This window comes from Lepidochelys kempii, chromosome 10, assembly GCF_965140265.1.
Source record: "Lepidochelys kempii isolate rLepKem1 chromosome 10, rLepKem1.hap2, whole genome shotgun sequence".
Classification (NCBI taxonomy): Eukaryota; Metazoa; Chordata; order Testudines; family Cheloniidae; genus Lepidochelys; species Lepidochelys kempii.
In genome coordinates, this window is record NC_133265.1 from 36,984,276 (window position 1) to 37,008,102 (window position 23,827).

At 47.1% G+C, this 23,827-nt stretch overlaps 1 protein-coding gene across 10 annotated transcripts in view; it reads left to right on the forward strand.

Annotated features, from left to right (window-relative positions):
- LOC140918455 (ankyrin repeat and fibronectin type-III domain-containing protein 1-like) overlaps positions 1–23,827 on the forward strand; it is a 576,229-nt gene that overhangs the window by 524,089 nt on the left and 28,313 nt on the right. For all 10 annotated transcript variants that reach the window (XM_073362896.1, XM_073362895.1, XM_073362898.1 and 7 more), the window contains 2 exons: positions 21,555–21,756; positions 22,499–22,706. In XM_073362896.1, the coding sequence (XP_073218997.1) occupies positions 21,555–21,756; positions 22,499–22,706 (410 nt within the window). The remainder of the gene's footprint in view (positions 1–21,554; positions 21,757–22,498; positions 22,707–23,827) is intronic.

Genomic DNA, 23,827 nt, shown 5'->3' on the forward strand with positions numbered 1-23,827 from the left:
CTGTCCTAACTTGCTTCCCAGCTGCCATGGTGAATTTTCCCCCATAAATCCCTTGCTTCTCTGTGGGGAGCCTCAAACAAGGGGACCAGTGAATGCCAAGCATAGCCATGGGCTTAGTGAAGGGTACAGATTTCCAGTAGGAAACAGACTGAGGCCCATAGAGTTTAAATGAGCGTGTGTATTCCTAATAGTGAATTGTTTGGGGTTTGTTTTCAAATCTACCAATCTGTCGCTGAGAAATAAAACTGCCACTGACTTGCATGACCTTGGGTCTGTCATTTCACCTCCCTGCGTCTCTTGTTTCCCCTCTCAGCCTTTGGATAGTTAAACTGTGGAGTCCTCAAGGCAGGGAGTGTCTCTTACTATGTGTTTACAGACCCCAAGCATGGTGGGGCCCTGATTTGAGCAGGGGCCTTCTACAAATAACAAGGATAAAACTATAAGTAATTGCTACTAGTTCTTTAGACACTACAAAAATGCAGTCGATTGTGCTGCTCCTGCTGGCTTTGCAGTGGCAGTGAACTAACAAACGCTTCTCCCGGGGCTGGGCTGACATCCTTAACAATTCTGAAACACAAATAAAAGTGTATTGGCATGACTACTCCTATACAAGTTAAAGTTGTTATTGCTAAACAAAACAGGCATGTTAATTTCAGCTTCATTCTAAACAAAAACCAGACAAGTTTGCCTAATGGGAAAAGGAGAACGTCTGTATGAGACAAAACCCTAGGCCTGATTTCCAATGGGCCTCAACCCCAGGTTCCCATATATATGGGCAGTTTTCGATGCACTCCAACGGGTTTTCCATTCTGGAATTCCAGCAACCAGTGTCTACTAGTGTTAGAAGCCGTCACTTGCATATGCTGGTGTTGGCACATGGGATGTGTGGGGAGGTGTACACAAAATTGCATGTGTACAAGGGGGACCAGGTTCTGATAATCAGGCCCAGAATTGTCACATTTCCAGGACAGGTTTTCCAACTGGAGAGCCTAAAAAGCAAAATGTCAGGGGACATTTTTACATGCCCTTATGCACATTGACCACGCCTGTACTGCCCATGAACGATCTCATTGATGTCAGCGGGACTGCTAATGGAGTTAGGTGTTATTCGGTGTAAGATGAGGTTATTGGAATCCGGCCCAAAGCTATTCAGCCTATTGGACTGGTTCTCTTAAGGTTGTCTGGGGTTTTTACTGGTGTCCAATAAAACCCCACTAAACTGTGCATTAATTTTTTGGTTTGAATGTCTCAACCTTTATCCTTGTAGTTTGCTTATACCGGAGAGAACCCTTTGATAAAAACGAAGCCAGAAGTTGCACAACGGGGTAGAGTTTCTGCTGTCTGTTACTCTGCTCACATGTAGTGTGCATATCCTGCCTTCCCAGTGGCTTTGGGATTATTCCCAAGTCCTGGTTTTGTCTGTGGTAAGTGCACAACTCAGGCTAGATGGCTGCAGAGGGAAAGCAAAGAAGCATCCAGAGAGACTGAGGCTTAGGTGGGCCTGATCTTTCGAGAGCTGCTCCATCCTTATGGTGGGAAGGGTGGGAGGGTTGAGGATGGAGCAGAGAAACCCTCTGTGATGGAAAAGGAGTACTTGTGGCACCTTAGAGACTAACCAATTTATTTGAGCATAAGCTTTTGTGAGCTACAGCTCACTTCATCGGATGCATAAAGTGGAAAATACAGTGAGGAGATTTATATACACACAGACCATGAAAAAATGGGTGTTTATCATACACATTGTAAGGAGAGTGATCACTTAAGATGAGCTATTACCAGCAGGAGAGTGGGGTGGGGGGAGAGAAAACCTTTTGAAGTGATAATCAAGGTGGGCCATTTCCAGCACATTTCCAGGAGTTAACCAGAACATCTGAGGAACAGTGGGGGGAGGAATAAACAAGGGGAAATAGTTTTACTTTGTATAATGACTCGACCACTCCCAGTCTCTATTCAAACCTAAGTTAATTGTATCCAATTTGCAAATTAATTCCAATTCAGCAGTCTCTCGTTGGAGTCTGTTTTTGAAGTTTTTTTGTTGAAGAATAGTCACTTTTAGGTCAGAAATCGAGTGACCAGAGAGACCCCTTTGATGGGTTTGGTCACAGAGATCCCCTTGGGACTGTCACCTGATGTGCTGAAGTTACCTCTGAGCCTGTTTTCCCTGCGAATTCGGGACTTCAGAACCCTGCTTTGTAGAGCCAGACATGCTAGCCTGCTGCAACACAGACCCAGGGTCTGGGTCACACCCCCACAGCTGAAGACTTTAACTAAAAACAGGTCAGCAGGTTACCTGTCTCCAGCACCCAGACACCCAGCTCCCAATGGGATCCAAACCCCAAATAAATCTGTTTTACTCTGTATAAAGCTTATACAGGGTAAATTCATAAATTGTTCTCCCTCTATATCACTGATAGAGAGATACGCACAGCTGTTTGCTCCCCCAGGTATTAATCACTTACTCTGGGTTTATTAATAAACAAAATTTATGTTATTAAGTATAAAAAGTAGAATTTAAGTGGTTTCAAGTAAAAACAGAGAGAACAAAGTAAGTCACCAAGCAAAATAAATCAAAAACACACAAGTCTAAGCCTAATACATTAAGAAACTGATTGCAGGTAATATCTCCCCCTCAGAGATGTTCCAATAAGCTTCTTTCACAGACTAGACTCCTTCCTAGTGTGGGCCCAATCCTTTCCCCGTACAGTCCTTGTTAGTGCCAGTAGACATCTCAGTGGTAAGTAGGGGTTTTCTCATGACTGGCAGCCCCTTTTCTCCTGCTCCACTCCCTTTTATAGCTTTGGCACAAGGTAGGAATCTTTTGTCTCTTTGGGTCCCCACCCCTCCTTCTAAATGGAAAAGTACCAGATTTAAGATGGATTTCATTATCAGATGACATGGTAACATGTTACTGTAAGACCCCTAGTCTCCATTCCCAATGGGCTGGCCCACACGTACACAGGAAGGCTTTCACGTAACTAAGGCCATTTACAACTGATTGTTTCTGGAGCACCCTTAATGGCTTCCATTTAATATGTTTACATCAGTGATACAAGTTTATATCTTATTCTCCTAACTCCAGATATAGAAATAATACATGCAAACAAATAGGATGAACCCACTTAATAGATTACAAGCTTTCTACCATACTAGGGGTATTTAGCATAAAGCATATTCCATTTATGTCATATTCATAAGCATATTTCCATAAAGCATATGGAGTGCAATGTCAAACCCCCCGCCATCCCCTGCCACCCCCTCTCCCCCCGATGCTGTGGGAGACAGAGTGAAGGCTACCCCCTTCCTCCTTTTTAGCCTCCTGTATCCCTGGGAAAATCCATGTGATACACTGTGGAACTATGTGGTATATTGCATTTAGCACACACCTTTGACTACTCCACTTATCCCCTGCTCACTAATCAGCTCTGCTGGGACTGCTTGTGGCATTTGCAATACCTTCTATTTCACAACCAACCAATGAAGAAAAGAAACCAGTGACTGGCGGAGAAACACCTCCTTATTCTCCTCAAATGTCACTGGTCCAAGGTGCAATGTGACTGTACCAGTGACAGGTTTAAGGTGCAGGATCTTCCAATCCATTGGGACCTTCCAGTGGGCTATATTGTACAGCAACCCTGGAAGGTCCTATGGTATCATACTTTAAAATAGGGCATTATTGTGCTTGAAAAGTTATTTTAGGTCAATGGTGATACAACTCAGCCAATGCAGAAAGTCATCACGAGGCCTTGTCACTTTAAACCCCACGAGAGCTCTAAGTACTTCATTGGTGCCTAGGCCATGGACTGCGAATTTCACCTTTGGGGAAGTTTCCACAATTCACAATTCGATAACTTTCTCTCTTCAAGATCTGCACAATTGGACTTGTGATAACTAAGGAGTTATCAGGGCTGTAACTCCATGTGAACAGATATGGCAAAGAGTACCCATTACATTTCCAGTTCCCACACTTTTGCCTGCATGACCCCCATTTTGAGACATATCAATTCCCACTACCCCAAACAGCAACAATGATCCAAACTTTACAGTCACATGAGCCACATGCTAATTCTGTGGCACCTCAGCAAGCCTCCAAATACATGCTCTACAAAATGGTGTCCACCATGCTGCATGACCTCACACGTACATTGTGTGCAAGGTCACACTGTGTGGAGGCCACCATTCTGTAGAGTATATACAGATGCACTTTATGTGTTCAGTCAGGATCGCAACCCCACCCATGTGACATGCATGGTAAATACAGAATATATGCTGACATGGTGTGGTTTAAAGGTATTCCTGGTACTTGGCTGGGAGAACTCTGCTGCAGAAGAGTAGCTCTCATAACTGATATGTAGCCAAGAATACACTCTCCTACCTAAAGTGGTTCCTAAAGTACTACTGAAGACAGGGTTTTTCCCGATATTTCAGAGTATGTTTTCTGGAGAATGTTTATATCATATAATCCCATGATTACAGAAGTTCATATATGCTGCTGGTGTATGTTGCACCTCATTCTCCATTGCCCACTTGTGAACAACCACAGAAGCAGAGCCACAGAGCATATAAATATGAGAGACAGAACACGTAAACTCAGCTCTAGAGCATAAGGGTGGATTTCTCCAGGTTTTTCTGGAAGAACATATAAGCCATGACAGCAAAAGTTCAAGTCAGCAGAAAAAATACACCCTGCATTGTGTTCAGTTTGAAACACTGTTGTTATCAAACATAGTGCACGTCTACACTGGCAGAGTTACAGCGTCGCTCAGAGAGCACCGCAGGAAAACCGCTATTGTGTGTTCACACTGACAGCTGCCTGCACAATAGCAGGTTCACACTTGCGGCGCTATTTGGAGCGGTGTACTCTGGGCAGCTATTCCACAGAGCATCTCTTTCTCTTTTGTCGCTAAGATTGTGGGAAGGCAGAAGGGGTCGTGGGGCATCCTGGATCCTGTCCCAGTGCCCCGTGATGCATTGCTTCGCATCCCAGCAATCCCTGTGCTTCTGTCCACATTTGGCGCCATCTTGCAATGGTTTGTGTACTGCGCGCCCTGCCCTGCCTCTTTCGAGCTGCAAGAACGGATCCTGAGCTGTTGACCAGTATGCTGCTTGCACAGACCAACATCCCATGAGTGACACTGGAGTTATTCCTTAAACTACAAAGGCAAGAGGAGTGCGACATTGATCTCGCCGTGCGTACTAGCTACGACACAAGATTGCTTGTGGCATTCGCAGAGGTGCTGATCACCGTGGAACGCCGCTTTTGGGCTCGGGAAACAAGCACTGAGTGGTGGGATCACATCGTGATGCACGTCTGGGATGACGAGCAGTGGCTGCAGAACTTTCGCATGAGGAAAGCCACATTCATGGGACTGTGCTGAGCTCACCCCAGTCCTGTGGCACAGGGACACGAGAATGAGAGCTGCCCTGCCGTTGGAGAAGCATGTGGCGATTGCATGTGGAAGCTGGCTACTCCAGACTGCTACCAATCGGTCGCTAACCAGTTTGGAGTGGGAAAGTCAACCGCTGGAGTCGTGTTGATGGAAGTGAGCAGGGCCATTAATTGCATCCTGTTCCGAAAGACCATGACTCTTGGCAACGTGCGTGACATTGTGGATGGCTTTGCACAAATGAGCTTCTCTAACTGCAGAGGGGTGATTGATGGCATGCACATTCCAATTCTGGCACCAGACCACCTAGCCGCCGAGGGGTATTTCTCAATGGTTCTCCAGGCGCTTGTGGATCACCATCGGTGTTTCACAGACATTAAAGCAGGCTGGTCCAGAAAGGTGCATGACACATGCATCTTTCAAAACACTGGTCTGTTCAAGAAGCTGCAAGCAGGGACTTTCTTCCCTGACCAGAAGATCACTGTAGGGGAAGTCGAAATGCCCATTGTGATCCTGGCAGACCCTGCCTACCCCTTAATGCGATGGCTTCATAGAATCATAGAATATCAGGGTTGGAAGGGACCCCAGAAGGTCATCTAGTCCAACCCCCTGCTCGAAGCAGGACCAATTCCCAGTTAAATCATCCCAGCCAGGGCTTTGTCAAGCCTGACCTTAAAAACCTCTAAGGAAGGAGATTCTACCACCTCCCTAGGTAACGCATTCCAGTGTTTCACCACCCTCACAGTGAAAAAGTTTTTCCTAATATCCAATCTAAACCTCCCCCACTGCAACTTGAGACCATTACTCCTCGTTCTGTCATCTGCTACCATTGAGAACAGTCTAGAGCCATCCTCTTTGGAACCCCCTTTCAGGTAGTTGAAAGCAGCTATCAAATCCCCCCTCATTCTTCTCTTCTGCAGACTAAACAATCCCAGCTCCCTTAGCCTCTCCTCATAAGTCATGTGTTCTAGACCCTTAATCATTTTTGTTGCCCTTCGCTGGACTCTCTCCAATTTATCCACATCCTTCTTGTAGTGTGGGGCCCAAAACTGGACACAGTACTCCAGATGAGGCCTCACCAATGTCGAATAGAGGGGAACGATCACGTCCCTCGATCTGCTCGCTGTGCCCCTACTTATACATCCCAAAATGCCATTGGCCTCCTTGGCAACAAGGGCACACTGCTGACTCATATCCAGCTTCTCATCCACTGTCACCCCTAGGTCCTTTTCCGCAGAACTGCTGCCTAGCCATTCGGCCCCTAGTCTGTAGCGGTGCATTGGATTCTTCCGTCCTAAGTGCAGGACCCTGCACTTATCCTTATTGAACCTCATCAGATTTCTTTTGGCCCAATCCTCCAATTTGTCTAGGTCCTTCTGTATCCTATCCCTCCCCTCCAGCGTATCTACCTCTCCTCCCAGTTTAGTATCATCCGCAAATTTGCTGAGAGTGCAATCTACACCATCCTCCAGATCATTTATGAAGATATTGAACAAAACCGGCCCCAGGACTGACCCCTGGGGCACTCCACTTGACACCAGCTGCCAACTAGACATGGAACCATTGATCACTACCCGTTGAGCCCGACAATCTAGCCAGCTTTCTACCCACCTTATAGTGCATTCATCCAGCCCATACTTCCTTAACTTGCTGACAAGAATACTGTGGGAGACCGTGTCAAAAGCTTTGCTAAAGTCAAGAAACAATACATCCACTGCTTTCCCTTCATCCACAGAACCAGTAATCTCATCATAAAAGGCGATTAGATTAGTCAGGCATGACCTTCCCTTGGTGAATCCATGCTGACTGTTCCTGATCACTTTCCTCTCATGTAAGTGCTTCAGGATTGATTCTTTGAGGACCTGCTCCATGATTTTTCCAGGGACTGAGGTGAAGCTGACTGGCCTGTAGTTCCCAGGATCCTTCTTCTTCCCTTTTTTAAAGATGGGCACTACATTAGCCTTTTTCCAGTCATCCGGGACTTCCCCGGTTCGCCACGAGTTTTCGAAGATAATGGCCAATGGCTCTGCAATCACAGCCGCCAATTCCTTCAGCACTCTCGGATGCAACTCGTCCGGCCCCATGGACTTGTGCACGTCCAGCTTTTCTAAATAGTCCCTAACCACCTCTATCTCCACAGAGGGCTGGCCATCTCTTCCCCATTTTGTGATGCCCAGCGCAGCAGTCTGGGAGCTGACCTTGTTAGTGAAGACAGAGGCAAAAAAAGCATTGAGTACATTAGCTTTTTCCACATCCTCTGTCACTAGGTTGCCTCCCTCATACAGTAAGGGGCCCACACTTTCCATGGCTTTCTTCTTGTTGCCAACATACCTGAAGAAACCCTTCTTGTTACTCTTGACATCTCTTGCTAGCTGCAGCTCCAGGTGCGATTTGGCCCTCCTGATATCATTCCTACATGCCCGAGCAATATTTTTATACTCTTCCCTGGTCATATGTCCAACCTTCCACTTCTTGTAAGCTTCTTTTTTATGTTTAAGATCCGCTAGGATTTCACCATTAAGCCAAGCTGGTCGCCTGCCATATTTACTATTCTTTCGACTCATCGGGATGGTTTGTCCCTGTAACCTCAACAGGGATTCCTTGAAATACAGCCAGCTCTCCTGGACTCCTTTCCCCTTCAAGTTAGTCCCCCAGGGGATCCTGGCCATCCGTTCCCTGAGGGAGTCGAAGTCTGCTTTCCTGAAGTCCAGGGTCCGTATCCTGCTGCTTACCTTTCTTCCGTGTGTCAGGATCCTGAACTCGACCAACTCATGGTCACTGCCTCCCAGATTCCCATCCACTTTTGCTTCCCCCACTAATTCTACCCGGTTTGTGAGCAGCAGGTCAAGAAAAGCACCCCCCCCCCAGTTGGCTCCTCTAGCACTTGTGCCAGGAAATTGTCCCCTACGCTTTCCAAAAACTTCCTGGATTGTCTATGCACTGCTGTATTGCTCTCCCCGTAGATATCAGGAAAATTAAAGTCACCCATGAGAATCAGGGCATGCGATCTAGTAGCTTCTGTGAGCTGCCGGAAGAAAGCCTCATCTTATGAAGCTATACACTGGGCAACTTGACAGCAGCAAGGAGCAGTTCAACAACAGGCTGAGCAAGTGCAGAATGACTGTGGAGTGTGCATTTGGCCATTTAAAAGCCCACTGGCGATGCCTGTATGGGAAGCTGGACATGGCCGATGACAATATTCCTATGCTTATAGCCGTGTGCTGTGCACTCCATAATATTTGTGAAGGGAAGGGTGAAAGCTTCACTCAGGGCTGGACCGCAGAGTCTCAGCGCATGGAGGCTGGGTTTGAACAGCCAGAGACCAGGACTATTAGAGGGGCACAGCGTGGGGCCATAAGGATTGCAGTGCTTGTAATGCTAGGAAGTGATTGAACATAAGAAGGGGCCTTAACATAATTGTATGTTGCTTTGCAGTGCTCTTTTTGCTTTCGCTTAATAGAATAAAGATTCCTTTTAAACAAACTCAGTTCTTTTATTGAAAGACAACAACCAGAGGAGAGAGTCAAATGAAAGGGAGGGGGATAGAGCATGGGGGAAGAGAAGGTCTCAAGAGAAGGAGGGGTCCTGGGACAGCAGATTTTGTATGTCCAGGGATCGTACCCAACCTTCTCCTTTGGAGTACGATGCAGCGGGTGCTGTACTTCAGCAGGGCCAAACTGCAGAGGGACGGGTGTAGAGTGCAGTGGGTAGTGGGAGTCCACAGTGCTGGACTGTGAGGGGGAGGAGTGGAATGCTGCAGGTAGAGCGTGGAGCCAGGAGATTGATCAGAGTGTGTTGGCGGTGGGGGCACAGGAAAGAGTTTTGCGACAGCGGCTGCACTGGAGGGTGGGCATGAAGCTTCTCGGTTTGAAGAGCTAGTATTACCTGGAGTGTGTCCGCTTGGTGCTCCATAAGTGTTAAGAGCTGCTCTGTGGCTTCTTTCTGGTGTGCAGTGTTCTCCTTTCGGTCCCTCTTCTCGCTGTCCCGCCACTCCTTCAATTCTTTTTTTGTCGGTCGCGGAGTGCGTCATAACCTCACGCATAAAGTCGTCCTTAGTTCTTCTTGGCCGCTTTCTAATTCTGCACAGCCGTTCTGCCACCAATAACAAAGAGGGAGGCTGTGGTCCCAAGGTCGTCTCTGTGAAGTCTAAACGCAACATTTTACAGAAGCAGTATTGTTTGCAACACAGACAACACTGATTCAGTGCTTTAAAACACAGCCAATACTCACACACCTGTCACTAACTGGCTGACCCCAGGCAAGCACACATGAGCCACAAGACCCCCAAAATGGTGAGTAGCCGCAGGGGCAGGGTAAATCACTGTTCCCGGACCCTGCTGTAAACTAGGCACGTATCTCTTGGGCACTTGGGGAGAGCCAGCACTGTAGGGTGGGCCTGATAATCATTCCTGTCCCCACACTTTCCACAGGAGGTGATCGTTATGGAAGATACCTTCCTGCTGAGGGTGAGCAGGGAATCAAGGGAAGGTCTTCTCCAAGCCTGCGGCTTCTGCCCTGGCGCCTATGCAGCTAGCCTGTGTGCAGCAATGGTCCCCCCACCCATCACGGCAAAGTGGCATGGGAAAGTTACCACTAATGGGGAAAGAAACAAAGCAGCTCTGCTGAGGAACCTGCAGCAGAGCATTGCCCAGTATCTCCACGAGTTTCCTGGAGATCTCTGAGGGAGATTCCCATGAATGAGGGAGTGTATCAACAGCCTGTTCTGCTGCTCAGCCTAGGCATGTGGTGGGAGACAAGCCTGCTTTCTGCAACCCTCCTGCCCCCAACAACTCGCTTCAGCAATTCCCAAAATCAGATCCACTTACCAGGGGCCTCCTCTCCTGTTTGCGCTTCGCCAAGCTCCAACTACTGTGACTGGCTAGGCTCCTCCTGGGTAGAAAAGAGCTCCTGACTGCCTGCATCTCTGACCTCCGAGTCATCCTCTGCCTCTGGGTCCCCCTCCCACTCTTCGTCCAAGATTGCCTCCTCCTGGCTTGGTCCACTCTTGACTGGCATGCAAGCCAATGAAGTATCCGCAGGGGCCTTCGCAGTGGAGGTGGGGTTGCCACCGAGTATCATGTCCAGCTCTTTGTAGAACCGGCAGCTCATGGGTGCAGCACTGGAGCAGCGGTTTGCCTCCCGCTTCTTGTGGTAGGCGTTCTGCAGCTCCTTCATTTTGACCCTGCACTGCCATGTGTCCTGGTCATGGCCCCTTTCTATCATGCATCTAGAAATCTGTCCGTAGGTATCATAATTCCTATGGCTGGAGAGCAGCGGGGACTGGACAGCCTCCTCTCCCCAAATGCCGATGGGGTCCAGCAGCTCGGCATTGCTCCAAGCGGGGGATCGCCTGGTGAGTGGAGCAGGCATGGCCACCTGGAAAGATGCACTGAGACCACTGCACACATCAGCGAGTAAACGGGAAGGGGACTTTCAAATTTTCAAAGGAATGTACGGGGTGGGGCTGATGGTTGGTCACCTGAGGGCAGGGCAGTAGAGTTCGAACCGATGGCCAGAGAGGTGGGACACCTCCCGGAGGCCAGTCGCAGAGCTGTAATCACCATGGTGTCTACACTGGCACCAGAGCGCTGCACCCCCAGCACAGAAAGCTCTACGCCTCTCGTCGGGGTGGGTTTTTCAGAGCGCTGCATCTGCGCAGTTTCTACGCACTAAGTGGCTTGGCCGTGCGTGCACCTCGGGAGTTACAGTGCTCAAAGCTGCTTTACTGCGCAGAAACGTGCCAGTGTAGACGGGGCCATAGAGAAATCAAAAGAGAAAAGGCCCTTTGGATTCATACTTCCTGTTTCTTCTGCAGAAGCAGCGTTGCACAGCGGGGCATGAAGATTTTGACAACATCAGACTGCCCACTCACTGAAAGCTGGCAGTTCAGTGTGTTGTGGGTAGGGATATTTCCCCTGACCTTATGGATATTGAGGTTCCTCCTGCCACTTGTCTATTCCTTTATTTAGTGACCTTTTCTGTTAGGCCCCCATTCAAAAAAGTGTCCCTCATCAGGGCAGCACTAAAAGTGGGTGCTTATGTCCCATTGGTATCAGTGGAACATAAGCACATGCCTGAACTTAAGCATATGCTTTTGTGCTGTCATGAATCAGAGCCTTGATTTTTTTTGTCATCATCCCCCTAAACTCTGCAAAGAGAGAGAGAGAGAGAGTCCAACCTGTAGAGCTGATATCTCTTTCAGATGAGATGGACCATTCATGAAGCCTCTTCTCATCAGCAAAGGAAGTTGCAGGTTAATTGTGGGTGTAGATTTAGTGGCTGCCACTTCTGGAAATTTTGGTAGCACATTCGCCATGGCATTGACCTAAAAGCTTACCTGACTGATGAGCTGTTCCACTGGAGAGTTCTCTGACCACCTCCTCTCCACCCAGAGTCTTTTTCTGCCTTCCAAAGGGTTAATGCCCTGCTCTCTCACTTTCTCTCTCACTCTCCACAAAGCCTCACAACTTTTTTCGTGCTGCATAAGGCTGTAGACAGCAGGGAGCAACTTCTCTAAGTAACGAACTACTCACACTGGTTCTGCGGACAGAAGGGACGGCGTTGAGCTCATGTCTGCCACACTGTTCTGGAATCTGCCCATTCTTGCCAGCACCAACAAGCGCAGGGATGAGCTAATCATTTCCAAGCCCAGTGTCTAAAAGAGGTGGGGGTGGAGGACATGGGAGGGCTAAACAAGTTCATTGAACTGCTTTAGTCTTTAGTTTCGTCTTTTGATCGCCTCCACCAGCCCCTGCAGAGACTCTTTCACACCAATCCATTCACATTCAGACCCTACTGGCAGGAGAACTGGGATGCAGCTTGGACTAGCCACCAAGCAACATCTGGACACAGGTAATCATATATAGGGGCAGAGACAACTCATTACCATATAAGGCTTGATTTTCAAGGGTGTTGAGCACCTGCAGCTCCACTGACATCAGCTGAAGTTATGACTGCTTGGCTTCTCTGATAATAAGGCCCAAGGTCTAATCTGTAGGTTGCCAGGTCTGTATTTTCTTTCTCGGAACCTAGACGGCTCTCTACCAGGTCCCTTCCGTGTTACATCCCTCTATGCTTCTGGCCTGGCTTGCAAAGAAACTGGTTCATTCCATTGTGCTCTCAACCTGTCTGCCCTGCTAACAGGGTAAAACGGTCCTGCCTGAAGTCGACTAGATCTGCCAAAGAGTCGAAGAGGACTTAAATTAAATACAGTTAAAAATCCTATAATTACAACAATTATTAACACTGTTTACTAGGCCAAGTTCACAGAGCATCGGAAACATAAAAATGGAATATACAGAAACCACATGGCTGTAAAGTACCCAGTGGATTTGCTTGTGTTTGAGGGAAACTTTGTTACAGAGAAAGAGAGGGATGAAGTTAAAAGATCTTTTGCACATCTGTTCTCAGGTCTGTAATTCAAAAAATTACACTGGTTAACTGTCTGGCCGTCCCTCATGCTTCATTTAAAAGGACCTCAGCCTTTTCATGGGTATAGGTTGATGTGACCCATCAGTAACTGATTTGTGCATGAGCTTACGTGTTGCATCACTGCCATGCCATGCTGCCATGCGTGCACACACACAGAGCTGCCAGTGGTCCTAAGTCCCGGCTTGTGGGTGTGTCCTTTCTGTTGTGCTTGGAGTGATTGTATTTACAATTCTGGAGGCAAGTAATTAAAGCAAGAACTGATTGTGTTCAGAGTAAGTTGAATTTAGCTGAGCTTCTTTGAAACTGCAAGAGCAAGGAGGGCAGTTGTCTGACTCGTCAGAAACCCCTCCTAACTAATTGTCCCCAGTAGGAGTAGGCTACATCATCAGGAGGAACTCTTATTGGCTGATCATGCCCTAAGGGCGTGACACTTGTGTGCTGTTTTCACATAACTGCTCCGCAGCAAGGCGTAGCTCTGTCTAAATCAAGACCTCTTCACCAAGTCCAATAGCCCATAAGTATCGCACAGGATCCCTTTTTAGTTCTGGGGCAGTTAACTTATATAGATTCATCCTTCCACTCCCTAATTCCGAATTATTTCCGTCTCTTTAAAAGCAAATAAAATGAAGGAAAATAACAGGGAAATTTCTCGCATATGTTAGCAGCGATTTCAAGTGTACCTACTATAACATCCCTGTGGACTCCATCCCATTTCCTTATTGGATCTTGTACAACATTCATTCTTTGGACCCTGCACAACCAGCAGCAAAAGAAATGCAGCTTTCGCTCCAACACACCTTTCCTTAACAGAGTGTGACCTCTGCAGTGATGGACACTTCAGAATTACATAGACAGTCTGCAGGGATCTATTGAGCAAAGGGCCCGATCCAGCTTCCACTTCAGTAGGAATTTTACCATTTACTTCAGTGGGAATAGAACTGGGTCCTGATTTCTCCTTCCCTGGAGCGGGAGGATATTGGCACTCACCAGGTTAAGAGACACAAGCAAGGTTGACTTCTCACGCTGCAGCTAGTGGATGATGCATGTGAGAATTAGGGTGAGGGGAAGGTTGCAGTCCGAGAGGACGTGTGCTTCAGATTTTTTCACGGGTCCATTATTTATTGTTCCTAAAATACAATAAAAACATTCTGCGACTTCCCCAGGTCTAGCCCGTTGCTTGGGATGGTGATCACAGGTAAAATCCACTCCAATGTAAAGACCGAGTCTGCAGAGGGGCAAGCTTCTCCCACCTGTGTTCCTTACATCCTTTCCCCATGCAACACGGCCACAATAGCAATCAGCAGGCTGGAGCCACTCCCACTGGAGCTCCCTCTGTGCAGCAATGACAGGTTGTTCTCCAGGAAGTGGAATCCACATCCCTTCCCCTTGATTAGAAACAGCTGGAATTTTCAGCACAAATCCCAGAGGGCATGTGGTGGGATAATCCAGATGAGGTGTGAGAGTCTGGGGGGCCTCTGTGAGGCTGAGCCCCTTCGGGGGCTCTGAGAGGGAAAGGGTTGATGTTACCAATGTGATGCTGTGTGCAGGGAGAGGTGGTCTATTGCTGTTCTGGTGGTTCTCCTGGGTGGTAGTTTTGGATAGGCATCCTTTTAGGTGATCAAGCAGCAATGAACAGTGATGTACATGTAACACCAACAGACCCCAGCTGTAGGTGGGCAGAATCAAACCTAGGATCTCTAAAGCTTAGTGCATGAGTCTCTACTGCATGAGCTAAAAGCCATGTGGCCCTTAGCTAAGGCTGTAGAGCAGACTCATTAATTTTTCTCTCTAAGTGGTCTCGGTGCCACTAGATGGGACAGAGCACCACACGCAGGAGGTGTGTGGGTTACACACACAATGCCCTGGGAGTAGTCAGGAGGAGCGGAGAATCCCCTTTGTACTGTGTGGTTTGTCTGATGGAGGTTGGGTGGGGTTTATCACATAGGGATAGGTGAATCTCAATTGTTCAGAGGTTTGACTCGGATAAGCACCCAAGATGCACATCTAAACAAGCCAGCGCTGCTCCATTGGTTCAGCTGGACCAGAGTCTTGTGAGAGTAAAGATCTTCATGAGAAATTCCACTGTGTCCTGGCTTCTGGTTGGGCTCTAGATAGAAAAGAGCAGCTTCTCTTGTGGTGATGAAATATCTTCACACCTGCCCAGAACCCAGGAATGCTTTGTGGTTCCAGAGTGAGAGGGGGTGGGTGGAAAGGAAAGAAAAAAATAAAATCAGACTTTTATTAACTTCAGAACATGTTGGTTTGAAGTTCAGATCAGAGCTTTGGGGTGGGAGGTCGGGCTCTGATATTATCTGGACCAGTATGTCCACCCCTAGTTTAATGCTGATACTTCTGTAGGACAGCTGTGCAAGACCAGAGGGCCTGTTTGGTGTTTCAACAGGACTCTGATATTTCCACGTGGTGCTTTGCCTTTAGAGATGTTTGCACCAACAAAACCGAGCTATACCATTCATTGAATCCCTATACAGGTTTTAGAGGGGACAAACTTTGGTGTCCATAAGGGGGCCCATTTTACACTTGGTTACATGGTGTAAATCTGAAATAACTCTGGATTTACATCAGCGTTACAGAGAACTAAGCAGAGCTGATCCTGGATCCTTCTTAGAGCTGGTCGGGGACTTTTTGATGAAACTTTTTGGGGAAGAGAAAAGGAGTACTTGTGGGACCTTAGAGACTAACAAGTTTATTTGAGCATAAGCTTTCATGAGCTACAGCTCACTTCATCAGGTGCATGGTTGGTTTCAACAACAAAAAATGTAGTCAAAAATTTTTTGAATCTTTTTTGAAATTGTTGAGCTGTTTCATTTTGACATCTTCAAAAGGGGAAATTCTGGTTTTTCAAGATGAAATTACTTTTTGTTTAGAAATGTACATTAATTTAAATAAAATTTACATTTAAATAAATACATAAAATACAAAAGCCCCTTCTAACTTATGTTCTATGGTCCTATTAAAGGGCGGGAGTGTGGACTCTACATAGCTCATGGACTCTGGAAAAGAGACCTGCTTGCAAAGGAAAATTATTTGTTCTTTCATTTTTGGTTGTCTTTGTATTACATTTTTACAAAGTTAACAACTCTTCCTCTCCCCCCACAAAAAAAAAATCATCTCCCCTTTCCTCTATCTCCCCAACCAACAGCAACATAGTACACAAAACCAATCCTTCAGCTAAGCACAGCATACAAATCCAAACCACTATAATATAAATGCTCAAAGAGATGGGCCAAGACCAAATCCCCAGAGCCAGACACTCCAAACTTTGAAGAAATTTGAACCCAACTTAGAATTTCATAGTTGGTCCATTTTCGTAAAGGGCCAGACCAAAGCCTTTCATCCATACTACCCCCCAGCTCTGGCAGAATTCAGGTCGGCATCTGAATTTTGCAGCTCCGTCCTAGTCCAAGCACAAACAGACCTATTAATCTGTAGAATAAACCCAACCAAATGACATGACCGGCAGGAGCCAGCCAACTTCCCCATCATTTGCAGTTTATAAATAGCACAATAATAAAAGGTAAAATAGCTAAAGAAATTCTGCAACCCAGAGTGTCTAATCTAAAATCAGAATGATCAAGTGAGTGCAGCAGGGCTGCTATTAATATCCTTTATATGATTTTGGCTTCATTGATAATCATTATAACTCTCACAGCTCTCTCTGTCTCCATCTTCAGAGTATTATCTTGACATAGCCTGCTAGACATGTCACACTCTTTATAACATTCACCCCTATTTGATTCTTAACTGATAAAGTGACCTGCACAGAAAATCAGCATCAAAATTTCTCAGTTCATATACCAGAGTATGAGGCCAACAATGAAATACATTCTGTCCAATGTATAGAAACCAAATATAGCACTGTCCTGCTTTAAGTGAAATCAGTGGGAGTTTGGCTATTGATTGCAAAGGAAGTAGAATCAGACCCTTTCTCTGTGGCTGATCCACTAATAAAAACACTTATTCACATAACAGATGACTTACTTGTGAAGGACCCAGTCCTAAAGTATCTACTCAGGGAAAACTTGCATTGAAATCAAAGACAGGCTTTGCTGACATAAAACCTGAGTAAAGATACAGAATCTGGTACAGAAAGAGAGAAATCCCCAAATTCCAGTGATATCCCATAGTCCAAGATGAAAAGGATCTGTAAATCCCAGCCATTTTATACATGTTGATCACATTTTTAGAGGGGAGGAAAGACAATTTTACTCTGCCAACAAGACATCTAGGTAACGACCTATAGAGGTGAATAACAAGTTATAATGTCCTGATGTGCAAAGGATTAAAGGAGGCTAAGAAAGACAAACAAAGATTAATCTTAAAGTAATTAATATTTTTGTCTCCGTGTAAGTAAAAATTGGTGTTTGTCCCTGTCTTCCTGACATACACATAAAGAAATTAAATAGAAATACTCTTGCTGGAAGCTAATAACGTAACCCTAATTTATTTCTTAGAATTTAGAACAATAGCTTACAAAACCCCCAAAACAGAGAGACAAAACAGGCTGCTACCTAAAAACACTTTACTCCCAACCACTTTACTCTAGGCTGGCTTTCAGCAGAGCAAACGGACTGTGATCACATGCTTCCATACAGAGCCCCTTAGCCTGTGAGCAGGACCAAGAACCCCCCCACCTCCTCTTCCTCACACACCCAGAGATGGCCCCTGCCCTGAAGAGCTTACAATCTAAATGGACAAGACAAGACTAAAGAAGTCTTATTGTCCCCATTTCACAGGTGGGGAACTGAGGTACAGAGCAATGAAGTGACCTGCTTATGGTCACACAGAGCAGGGAACTGACCGAGCACTCCTAATTCACAGGCCTGTGTGTTAACCAAAAGACCATCCTCCCTCTCTTATCTTTTTTTTTTTTTTTAAATAAATCACTTACTTAGCTATCAAGTCCAGAATTCAGTTGTCCTTGTTTCACGCACATCACTGTTGAAACTTCCACCTATAGGTCCATCACTTTAGGAAGATGTGTTTTCAGGAGTTGCAAGGAAACACTCAGTATTTCCAGCGCTTGCAATTTTATTGTGAGTCTTGCAATATTTGGTGTTTTCTTAAAGCCCCAGCTCCTGGAGTCATGCTGTTATATGAAAACCTCAGCTTTCGAGGTTTCCCTTGTGGTTGGAGAGTAAAGCTTGCAAATGTGACTCCAAAAGGCTCAATAAATAGAAGGCAAAAAAAAAAAAAAATCCTCACAGTTTATTTTTTTCTTAGTAATCCCTTGATTTTAAGCCAATCTCCTGATTTTTGGGCCTGACTTGTGATTTTTTTTGAAGGCTTGGGGTTGGTAATACTGGAACACACAAAATCCAGAGCTCAGGACTTGCCAGGTAAGCAAAGGGGAAGCTGATTCTCAGAGCAAATTGCCTGCATATGTAACTTTGTTTTTAATTGCTAAGCATGCCCATATCAGACAAGCTGTGGGGTACAAAAAGACATTCTGATCACTAGCTCTAACTGAAGAGAAGAGTAAATCACTAAGAAAAATCCTTTTGAGATATCTCTCTCATAAAAAGAAACAGTTCATCCGAACTAGTTTGGGACTTGGCCCTGCAGTCCTCAGTCAACCCACACGGGCTTCCCTTGAATGTCTGATGCAGAAAAAGGCTGCCTAACTCAGCTTGTCCATTTGAAAATATTGGAAACCTGAGTGCTGCAGAGTTGTTTGGAAGGCAAGAGTGGTTTTAAAGATGCTCAGTTAATGTCCCAGGGTATTAAATCAACTCTTAAGTGCAATAAAGAGCCTAGTTCACAATGACTTTTAAACATCCTGGTCTGTGTTTTATAACAGCAAAGCAGAGTCTTTTGCTCCCCTTCTGTATCATCAAAGTGGACCCTTGCTTAGGCTGCATTTATACTACCGACTTCTGCTGGCATAGCTACGTCAGTCCTTGTGCAAAGGGTTCTGATCACTTACCGTGCTGGCATAAGTCCCTTGTGTAGATGCAGCTTTATTAGCAAAGTTGTGCGTTTAGCAGTATAGGTTGTTTTCCTAATTGGGGGCAGTTTTGCCAGTATAGCAGCATTCACACTAGGCGCGCTTTGCCAGTGCAGTATACCAGTACTGCTGTACTGGCAGAGTGCTCCTCGTGTAGACATGGCCTTAGACGTCTCATTCGAAGTGTTAGCTCCCAGTGAGAGGCTGGAATAATGACAGATCTTTCCAAACGCTATTGAGAAAAGCACCTTATGCTACAAGCAGTTTCACTGATGATTTCTGTAGGATTTTGCAGACAAAGGTGCTCCTCAGGTTTAGTGAAAGTGGCACAGTTGGGTCCTTGCTAGTTATCTAGCTACAAAATCTAAGGTCACTGGAGTTTTCCTTGAATGATTTGGGATCTTTGCAGTCCCTTAATTTTTATTGTATAAAAGCTTTCCCCTTGACTGAATGAGAGATGAAGGGCTAACGGAGCACAAACCCCTTTTGCCAGGCTTTTCAGTAAATCCCATATTTTGCACATGCATTCTCAATGTTCAGCTGTCAGATTGCTGCAGTGAAAGTATTCCAGTGTGTTTGCACCTAACTACATGCACTTGTGCCTGCCCTGCTCTGCGGGTCTGTACTCAGACGATTAGCTGGAGCCAGGGCCCAGGCCACAAAATCCATTTTGCTGTTTGTAGTGCACTAACTTGAGCCAAGCTAATACATGTTTGTCTTTCCGGGTTGGGAAGCTCCCTCCCTGCTGCAGTGGAGACAGACCCTTCTAAACTTCAACCAGTTCAGCTCCTATTGCATTTCTGGTACTAACTTCTACTGCAGTTAGGGGAACCATGATCACCAGCAGAAGATTAGACATTAGACACTGCAGCACCTTGGAGTTAAAGGAGGGATGGGCAGATAAAAAATTATTCAGGTGTCCTATACTTTTATACAACTTTTTCTTTAAAAAAAAAAAATCTTTTCATCTTCACTTTTCTCAACCTCTCTGGGTTCTGACCATACAGGAAAGTCATGGAAATCTAGCACAAAATCTCACCCGATTTGTTAGTCCAATTTAGCACTCTCGATGTTTTAATAGGAATCCAAACTTCTGGATGCTTATTTGTATGGAACAGGGGTGGGCAAACTTTTTGGTCCAAGGGCCACGTCGGGGTGGGAAATTGTATGGAGGGCCAGGTAGGGAAGGCTGTGCACCCCAAACAGCCTGGCCCCCACCCCCTATCCGCCCCCTCCCACTTCCCGCCCCCGACTGCCCCCCTCAGAGCCCCTGACCCATCCAACCCCCCCTACTCCTTATCCCTGACCGCCCCCTCCCAGGACCCCCCGCACCAAACTGCCCCCCCACGGAACCCACCCCCATCCAACCCCCCCTTGCTCCCTGACCCCTGACTGCCCCCCAGCCCCTATTCACCCCCCCGCCCCCCAACATTGCCCCCGGGACTCCCACGTGCTATCCAACCCCTCCGTGTTCCCAGACCCCTGACCGCCCCAGAACCTCTGCCCCATCCAACCACTCCCTGTCCCCTGACTGCCCCCCGGGACCTCCTACCCAACCCCCCCACTGCTGCACGCGCCGCCACCCCCCCCTTACCACCTTCTTACCATGCAGCTCAGAGTGGCAGGAGCTCACAGCCCCGCTGCTTGCGCAGCGGGGGCTGCAGGGGAGGGGGGACAGCAGGGGAGGGGCCGGGGCCAGATGGGAGCTCAAGGGCTGGGCAGGATGGTCCCCTGGGCCAGATGTGGTTAAAATGTCTGCAAATTTCATGGACTTGCAGTTGAAGTGAAATTGATGGAGTTCTGTTCTGTTTAAATTCTTCCATGTGAGTGGAAACAACTAGTCAGGAAAAAATGTGTCTTTTTAGGATGTGATGGTTTTAATTTCAGATTATTTTTACATTTTCAAACTCCAAGTGATGCAATACAAATTAATGTTCAAAGCAGAAATTAATTAGGGTCTACTAAAAATTAGCTCACTGTAACTCATTTGTCTTTCTTGGGCCTGATTCTCCTTTTCCTCAGTGGTGTAAACCAGGAGCTACACTAGTGTAAACAGAGAAGGGAAATCAGGCTGCATGTTCTCAAACTTGACCATATTTGACAGCTAAGGTCTAGATAGGTAAATAAATCATTGTCAATAGATGACAGGTTTCAGAGTAACAGCCGTGTTAGTCTGTATTCGCAAAAAGAAAAGAAAAGGAGTACTTGTGGCACCTTAGAGACTAACCAATTTATTAGAGCATAAGCTTTCGTGTAGCTCACGAAAGCTTATGCTCTAATAAATTGGTTAGTCTCTAAGGTGCCACAAGTACTCCTTTTCTTTTCTTTTTGTCAATAGATGGATTCTCAGTGGATGGGTTTTTGAAAGTGCACAGCACTGGGCTAGCTTCTTCTCTCTTTGAAGACAATGGGAGCAGATTTAGGCCAACACTGAGTGCTTTTGAAAATCCCACCCTAATACTGAAGAATGGGCTTATGGTCCAGGTGCTGGACGAGGACCCTGGAGATCTAGGTCCAATTCCGGGCTCTGCCAAAACCTTCCCATATGACCTTGAGTAATCTGTCTGCATCCCATGTTTGTGGGAGGAGGCCAATACTTCCCTGTGGTGTTACATAGGTTCATGGGTGTAGGTGAGGCTCCCAGAAGCTGTGATGAAGGGGCCAACATAGACCCACCGACATTCCTGGTAGTGTTTACAGGCCAGATTTCTGCCAGCTGCTCCTGCTTCATTGTTCATCATTATCTCACTCTCTCTTATTCCTCCATTTGCCAGGTCTTCCTCGCCTAAGATGACGCAGCAGATGCGGGACATTCAGCTGGCCCAGGGCAGGAAGCCGCCGGGACCTTCCTCCCCGAACGCCGCCAAGAGGCTTTACCGCAACCTCTCGGGGAAGTTCCGTGTTAACTACACTTCGTTCGACGAGGGCAGCTTGCCAGGGAGGAGTGAGAAGGAGAAGCTACGCAAGGCCTATCTTGTGAGTGCTTCAGACCAAAACTCGGCCCTGTGGTAATGCTAGGTGTACCCCGATGTGACTCCATTGGTGGTGGAGACGAGCGGGGGTGGGGTGGGCAGATCCCTGGCTGTACTCCATCCTTTGTGCACACATCTCAGCAACAGAGCTGGCTGGATGTCTGTGGGGTCTGAGGCACAGTAAATTCTGTCCCTCCTGGAGCAGGTGAATCCAGTCCTGAATGGTTCCTCAGGATAGGGTCGTTTGCTCTTTCTTAAAACAAAGGATTAGTATTGTCAGCTCCTTGGGGCAGGGACCGTCGTTTCATTCTGTTTGTACCATGCCTAGCGCAGTAGGGTTCCAGTCCATGACTGGGGCTCCTCAAGGCTACAGTAATACAAACCAGTCAATACTAATCAGTACAGGCCTAGGTGCCTGACAAATCCACCGGCATTTTGTGCGTCGTGTTAGGCATGGAACAGCTGTGGATAACGAGCCCTTTTGCCTAATGGTGTTAGGATGTCAAGGATCAGCCCTTCTGGTGGAGATTGGCAATAGACTCCATTCCGTCCCTACTGTCCTTTCAGAGCCTGTTTTGTGGATAGGCCTGAGGCTCGGCTTTCCATTCACCTGGCGCTAAATACACTGAGAACCCCATATAATGACTTGGAATGGACCCTGGCCAAATCTCAGTGAGGAAAGCAAGGTGAGGCTGCAATGCCCAGCATCCCAGGCTCAGTGGGCCCCATTTCTTGTGTCATTGCAGTTTCAGAGCAATGCAGCTCTCTTTGAGGCTGTTGAGCTGCAGGATCTGGACAGGGTGCAGGAGCTGCTAAAACAGTACAGCCCAGAAGAGCTGGACCTTAACACCCCAAACAGTGAGGGGCTTCTGCCGCTGGATATCGCCATCATGACAAACAATGCCCCCATTGCCAGGATGCTGCTGCAGGCCGGAGCCAAGGAGAGTCCACACTGTAAGTCACCATTACAGGGTATTTTTCTCACCCCCACCTGCTCTGCTGCATCTCATGCACTCTGTCTTAGATGCTAATGGAGCTCCGCTTACCGTAGCATCTAGGCACCCTAGTGCCTGGGCCAGTGTCTTCCTCTTTGAGAGTCCACTCTGCTCCACTGACCCAAAGGAAGAAGGCAGCGAGGACCTGGGGAAGGCTGACGGGAAGAGGCTTGTAGTGCAAGGAGTGGTGCAAAGGGAGATGTGTGAGATCCTGAGGGTTAACGAGAAGGTGGATGCATTGGGGTGACACAAGTCCCCAAACCCAATGGCATGATCTAAAACTAGGAGGGAGCCAGACAGCAGGAGAGCTCAGGAGAGATTTCTGTAAGGCCTTCCTGTAGAATGGACAGCCAAGGGCTGCAGGACAGGCTGAGCTGGGAGCATGTGTGTTTCTAAAGAGAGCACAGTAGGACTTAAAAATAGGCACCTGATGCATTGTGGAAGGTCAAAGGAGGAGGCCTATGTGCCCCTTCTGCCATAGGTGATTGTCCTCCTGAGACTGGCAGCATATGTTTCCTGAGTGGGGGGACAAGTGGATGTCTCTTTGCAGTGCCCCTCCCAGAGCTTGCCACTTGCTACCCTTTGCTGGCCTCAAGGCACATTCAGCTGCTTCGTGAGGTGGAAGGGGACTGCTCTGTACAGCAGAGGGTGGGAAGATGGAGCTAGGAGATCGTCCCAGCCTCTCCTGGACCTCTTGTGATCTCGCAGTCTCTGCTGGATAAAGGAGCTGGTGGGTAAAGACCTCCTGTGTCGTTTGCTCAGCATAGAGGTGTGGGGATTGAGTGTCCCATAAAGAGCCCTGAACGGTTTGTCCAGTGCCATGGGGGAATGAGGTTTCCCTGTTTAAATGAAGTCACTTAGTTTAATCTGTACAAGGGGAAGCCCTGTTAAGCATTTATCACTCTGCCTTCAGGGATAGAGGAATATTCTGTCTCCCAGCAGTGAGGCTGTGCTGTATTGGGGTCTGGGCTGGCAGTGGGTCCATGCAGACAGCATGTAGTGGGGATAGCTGGCAGAAGAGCAGACAGAGACCAGGAGTTCAGACAGACAGGTGGGCTCCTTTACCTCCAGTGGAGTCAG